Source organism: Melospiza georgiana, chromosome 2 (assembly GCF_028018845.1).
Source record: "Melospiza georgiana isolate bMelGeo1 chromosome 2, bMelGeo1.pri, whole genome shotgun sequence".
NCBI lineage: Eukaryota > Metazoa > Chordata > Aves > Passeriformes > Passerellidae > Melospiza > Melospiza georgiana.
Window position 1 is genome coordinate 83,186,659 of NC_080431.1, and position 6,682 is coordinate 83,193,340.

The following is a 6,682-nucleotide window of genomic DNA, read 5'->3' on the forward strand; positions in this document are numbered from 1 at the left end:
TGCTGGCCCCAAAGGAGCTGAGCATGGTGGCAGATATTTGTTTCCTTGCAAACCATCCCCTGGGAGCTGAAAATTAATGAGGATAGGTGGTCTCAGGCATGAAGGGGGAGCCTCTATTCTCATCCTAGAAAGCCCTTGACCTTTTCTGCAGAGAAGCTTTTGCCTCACATCATCAGAAGCTCCCTTGCCATTGCCATCATGGTGCCCACCTAATTTTTATCCAAAGAGTTTCAGCAACACTACCCAACTACCCCCTTCAGTACTAAATACCTTCATGAGGCAGCCTCACCTCAGCTCCCATTTCTGGTTTCTCTCTGGGCCTCCAGTCAAGCCTCCCTCTGTAATTGCCCTTTTTGAAGCCATCCCAGTGCTCCTGTCTCCAGCAACCACCCGGACTCTGTCCTCCCTCCCTGGCCCATCAGTAATAGTTGTGTTGTTTCCAGGAGGATGACATGGAGGGTATTCACATCGTAGCCTTTGCTGAAGAAGATGACCCAGGTAGGAGCCCATTTTCTTCCTTGTGTGACTCTTCATCCTTCAAGAAAATGTATTTTCATCTGCTTTGTTTGCATTGTAGACAACTACTGGGTGTTTATGCTAGCAGGTGTGCTAGCCAGGATCAAATTTTGGATAGAAATGGATGATTGCCTGGGAAAAAAATAATCATTCCTTTCACCCCGGTACCAGTATTTGCTCCCTAACTCTGCATCCATCTTGCTGTGCAGCTCTGAGAGTGTGCTGAGGGCTGGCTGTGGGATAGGCATGTGGGAAACACAAAGCCACTGACTCCTGAAAAGCCGTGCCATCAGTGCTTCTCAGAGCCATCAGCAAATCGGAAAGCTTTGGCCTCTTGGGGGCTCAGTTCCTCCTCACCACAAGAAAATAGTGACATTGTTTCACTCCACGGAAGGATTATGGGGCTTAATTCATGTGTAACTAATTTCAATACCCGAGGAGGATGCTTGAAATTAAAAGCCTTATTATCAAAAGAAAGCGCTGGGAGACAGCATTTTAATGAGAACTATAAACAACTCCTGTGTGCATAGGGGAGCCAGGGAAGCTGGAAACCCCCACAAGCAAAAAGTGCCTGTGCATTTGCAGGAGAGTTGCAGTGGTTCATGTATCATTTCAGATGGTTTTGAGTTCCTGGAAATCCTGAAGCAGGTTGCCAGGGACAACACCGATAATCCCGACCTGAGCATTGTCTGGATTGACCCTGACGACTTTCCTTTGGTGAGTGGCAGAGGCTGTTTGCCTTTCTTGCTTTAATTCATGGATGGGATGGGCATGAGGGGGTGTGGGGGGGTGCACACACGAGTGCAGGAATTGCCTCAGGGAATGTAGGACAGGGAAGGATGGGAAACTGGACCACAGGCCCTTGAAAGCTGCTTGTTTGGGTCTGCCTCCCAAGTGGGCATTGTCTTGGGAACACCCCTGGAGTCAGCGCTTTCCTTTGCCATGTGTGGCAGGCCAAGCTTGTGTTCAGCCTCTCCTTTCTGCATGCACACATGGACGCACATTCCTCACTCCCCAGACACCCCTGACTGAGCTTTGTGTGTCTCACTCCTGCAGCTCATCACTTACTGGGAGAAGACCTTCAAGATCGACCTGTTCAGACCACAGATTGGGGTGGTGAACGTCACAGATGTGAGTAGCACGTGCCCAGAAAGTCCAGTGATCCCAAAATTAGGGTGCTGGAAGGGTTGGGGATGTCCCTCAGGAGGGACACTGGAATCAGTGGGATTTCCACTGTTAAGTGCAGGTAGAACAGAGAAAAAATATGAAAGCCTCACCCTTCCCACATGGCGCAGGGTTTGTAACACCTCTGATGTCAGGCTTAGGGCTTTAGTCTGAGTGTGTTTCTGCTGCCAAATCACAAACCACAAACCACATCTCCTGGGGACAGCACCAGCCTCTGTGGCCTGGGATTCAGGGCTTTGCCCAGTTTGGTTTCAAGATCTTATATTTCACCCCAACTCACAGCATGCACCATCATCCATTCCCTGCTCCAACAGCTTGGGTGGCTTTGTGTAGAAAAAGTGTGTGTAGGGGGAAAAGAAAGCCATGCTTAGGGGAGGAGAAGAGGAGTAACAGGAGGTTGTTGTTTTCTACAGAAGCAAAAGGGCACAGCTTGAGTGTAGGAGGGAAAGATTATCCCCAGCAGATGACAGGGAGAAACTGCACAGCTTGAAAAAAGCTAAATAAATACACAGCTTTAACAGAAGTACAGCATAAACTGGTAATCAAGGAATCCTGCTGCCGTAAGGAGGGTGCACTGGGGTTCATCCAGGCCCTCCTGCCCTTCACCCACTGCTGGTGGGATCTGGGTGGGAAGAGGAGACCTGCCTGCCTGCCCCATGCCTGGTGAAGGTTCCCACACCATCCCACAGGAGCAGCTGCAGAGGGAGTCCTGCAGAGGCAGAGGTGCTACTTTGGCACAGCTGAGGGAGAACAATACCCACAGCACCCACATTTGTGCTATTGGGATGAGTTTCTAGCAGCTACTGTTTTCACTGTGGTGGCCTTCAGACCAGAAATCATGGGACTGATCTCAGGTTGCCCATACCCTGTGAGCTTTTAAGGCAGGTGGGAGAGGGACCCGTCTGACCCTCACCAGCAGAGATCTCAGCAGAGCTGCTGAGTGCAATGGAACAGCCCTGACACAGAGAGAAACCATTCTTTCCTCTTTCTGTCAATAACAGTCCAGATGATCAGAGAACCTGTAATGCAGCATGCTCCTGCCTAAACTGTTACCTTAGTTTATTTTTAACATTTAAGTGCTGGGTGTTTGTTTTAATCTCTTTAAAATGAACCTGTGTGGGTATGAAAGCGCCTCTGGAAACAGAAATCTCTCCACTGCAGAAGTGTTTGTAAATTGGTGCTTGACTTCATGTTTCAAAAAATTTGAGTCATAAGTGAACTTGATGTTTCATCAGAAGAGAGCAAAGAGGGAGTTAAAATTGGGACAAATGTGTGGGGCTGGGTGCTGGTTTGGCTCAACACTGACCTTGCTTCCAGCCTCCACATCCTCTCTCCTGTACTGCCCCAGAAAAAGAGGGACAGCAAGGGTGTACTGGATGCTTGTGCCTCCTGTTAGAACAGATGCTGCAAGGCTGTAACACAGGAGACCTGGTGGGGAAGGCAAAGCAATGGTGTCATGAAGAAAGCAGAGTCCTTGGGTCTTGCTCATCCCACTGAGGTGGCTGAGAGGCTGAGTTGGGAGTCAGGGAGTAGTTTCAGCCCTGGCTGCACGTGAGCTTTTTGCCTGCAATAGAGCAGTACTCCACCAGACCATGGGGCAGACCCCTAGAGAGTGGAGACCCAGGGAGTTAATGCTCCTTAGCAGAATTGTTTAGGGAGAGACAAAAGGAAAAAGGGCCAAAACAGCACCTGTCACCTAAGACCATGAGAGAAATGAATGGACAAGCCAGAAAGAGAGCCCAAGTCTTCCAGTCTTATGCCCTTAACACAGTATCTCCCTTCTTTATATTTACTGTGACTGGTCACGTTTAAGTCACGTCAAAGCTACATTAAACAGCACTCAATGGAAGTTCATGGAAGTGGGATTATCAGTGGCATGAGAATCATATAGAAAGCAGAATTAGGTAAGAACATATGCCTTATTATTCAGCAGTCACTCAGAGACCTGTAAAAACTCCTGCATTATCTGGCTTTGATATAGTAAATGTTTCAGGCTGTTGATTACAGTATTTGCAGGTTTTATTTCATTCCTCTTAAGTCCTTTCTTTATTTCTCGAGAGAGATTTAAGAAAGTTCTAGGTTGGCAGGTGATATCTAAAACAAACATTGAGCTCATTTTATTATTTCAGTGTTACATCACTGCATTCAGCCAAGCTACACAGGTACAAAGTGGGACTTACACAACAGAGTGAAAATAAACACTGCTGCTGGCTTCAGTGGACATAACCCCTGTGACCCCATCACTTCTGTAAAAACCTGCCAATGCAAACACCAGAGCTCCCAGCAGCCCCAGCTGGCTCATCACATTGTGGTGACTGTGGCTCAGGACTAGGGCCATGATGCCCTGCAAAATATCACTGCTTTATTTGCACAGCACCTTCTGGAGGTGAAATGGAGCCACTCCTCTTCCCATTATTTAAAAGTGTCACTTTTTTCCGCACGAACAGTCCTGAGGTTGGGAACATTAACATTTGAGTGGAGCAAGGACTGCATGCCTCTCCAGGGTTCTTTATTAGTGCAGTTTTGGTGATTTAGGAGGAAAATATTGTATGGGAGACACCGCTTTCCTTGAGCAGAAATTGGTCTGGCTTTTTAGCGAGCCGTAAATCAAAGAGAATTAAATACCACAGACAGGGAAAGAAGTTGGATGCATTTGCAAAAGCTGGTAGATGTCTTCTGATATGTGAAGTTGCTTCTGCAACATCAAATGCTGCATGAGATAAGCTCACAGTGCCTCTGCAAAACAGGAGGCTGATCCTGTTTTATGGAGGGGAGACAGTGAACAGAAAGGGGCTTATCCAGGCATTTACCCAAGGAACCTATAGCACAGCAGAGAGGAAAACTTTCATTTCCAGACCTCAGAGACCAAATAATCTTGCTGTCCCTGGGTAGCAGTCACAAATTTGTCATTGTCTTCTTATTCAATTCTTATTGAATTCAATAAGAATTCAATTCTTATTGAATTCTCCCATCTTTTTTTGTTTATGGAAGCAATGCAGACAGCCAGGGGGAAAGAACAGGGGCACCTGCAGTCCAGAGCATTGGTGTTTCTCACCACTCTTCAGCTGAGATCCCTGATGTGCACAGGAGCATGGCTGAGATGATCTAAGGAAAGGCTCTTCCAAGAGTAGGAGCCATTATCACACATGGAGAGTCCAGAGCAAGGTCCTGAGGCAAGGGTGATTGTAAAGGAGGCTGTGGAGAAAGGGTGCTGATAGGAGGTTGTGAAGGCTCCAAGGAAGAGGTCCCAGAAGGGTTCTGGATGGAAGGAAGGAACCACTGTGATGTCCTGCAAACTGGGATGATGCAGCAGGTGCTGGCAGAGGCCTCTTTGATATCTCTTTACGTAGACTTGGAGTCCACAGAACTGTCCAGATGGAGTGACGATTGCATCAGGTGGGCAGTGCTCCTGCTCACAGGCACACACCTCATCAGGGCACACAGCACCAGACACTCCCATAAACCTGCTGAGCAGCCCCCCTGCCCTGGTCAGACACAGCAGCACCCCAGGGGGAGGTGGGGATCCCAGTGCAAGGGCAGAGATGCTCTGCTGAGCCTGCCCACAGGCTGTGCAAAGAGGGACCAATGCCTGCATCCCACCGCGCTCCTGCCCTCTCCCCCCAACAGCTGTGTCCCACCCTGTGTCCCTGAGGGCAGCTAACCCTCATCACCTGTCCCCACAGGCTGACAGCGTCTGGATGGACATCAGGGATGATGACGACCTGCCCACAGCCGAGGAGCTGGAGGACTGGATAGAGGACGTGCTTTCTGGGAAGATAAACACCGAGGATGATGACGACGATGAAGACGACGACGATGACGACGATGACGATGATGATGACGATGACGATGATGACGACGACGATGACGATGATGATGACGACGACGACTAACTGTGACTCTGTGCAGTTTGACTTGTGGGGCCCGAGAGCCCCGGCCCTGCGGCAGGTCCCTCCATCGGAAGACCTTTGTTTGAGCATCAGCAAGCACCGCTGCTCCTCTCTTCCCCCGGCCCCGCTCCCCTGCCCTCGCCCTTGCCGGGAGCCCCTGGCCTGATTCCCAGCGGTGCTGAGCCCCCAGGGCCGCCCCTGCGGAGGGCAGCACCTGCGGGCGCCCAGCACCGCTGGGAATCACGCCTCCTTAGCAAGGACTGCAGGAACCTGCAGGGAATCTGCCCCAGTGTCCCAGGGCAGGAGAAAAGTGCCTGCCTGCTTGCTGCCAGAGGGACGCAGGGAGCCACTTTGTATTTTCTGTGTTCATCAGCCCAGCACTTAACATCCAAAGACCAAATCTCACTTCAAGACATAGGGAAAACCCTAACTGTAAAGTCTAGCCCTTTTATTAAACACGATGCCCTTTGCAGCTACTCTGCCAAGACCACTCAATCCTGCAAGTTCTGCTGTGGGAGTCTGTGGCTACTCCCTAACATGCTAAGAGCCAGAAAAATGCTTTGGGAGGGGAGGGAGGTTTTAGGGATGCTATTAAAGTTTTCAGTGATTCCACATAACGACAGGATATTCTTGTCTGGCAGCGCAATGCAAAACCAAACACCGGGTCCCCTCTCTGAGCCTCTTTCTTCTTGAAAGCTCAGGCCACAGCTGGGGTCAGTGCAGGGATCCTGATATGAGACACAAAGCTCATGAACTCCTGAACTGCTGGACAGGCTGGTCCAGCTCTGAGCCCAGTGTGAGTCCAAACCACTGAGCCTGAAGGCACTGAGCCAAGCCAATGGAAACATCCACAGGGGCCCATCCTGAAGCACTCCTATTCCCCATGACCTTCCAGCTTTTGCTGACTCTTCACCCAAAGCCCATGCAGCATCTTTTCCCATGATCAAGACGTCAGGAGGGAACACATCCACCCAAACACATTAGACAGTGGATGAGGTGTGTTGGGGTGTGAGCAGTGAAGAGGATTCAAGCTGTTTGGCTTTTGAGTACTTAGTTGCACAGCTACTCCCTGCCTAGAGACTCAGATGTCC

General features: G+C 49.8%; 1 protein-coding gene across 1 annotated transcript in view; it reads left to right on the top strand.

Moving 5' to 3' along the window:
* The window catches only part of CASQ2 (calsequestrin 2), a 33,660-nt gene extending 27,455 nt beyond the window's left edge, over nt 1-6,205 (top strand). Inside the window, exons 8-11 of the mRNA XM_058045561.1 lie at nt 444-498; nt 1,133-1,233; nt 1,573-1,647; nt 5,385-6,205. Of these exons, the coding sequence (XP_057901544.1) occupies nt 444-498; nt 1,133-1,233; nt 1,573-1,647; nt 5,385-5,594 (441 nt within the window). The 3' untranslated portion in view covers nt 5,595-6,205. The remainder of the gene's footprint in view (nt 1-443; nt 499-1,132; nt 1,234-1,572; nt 1,648-5,384) is intronic.
* Nucleotides 6,206-6,682: the final 477 nt, after the last annotated feature.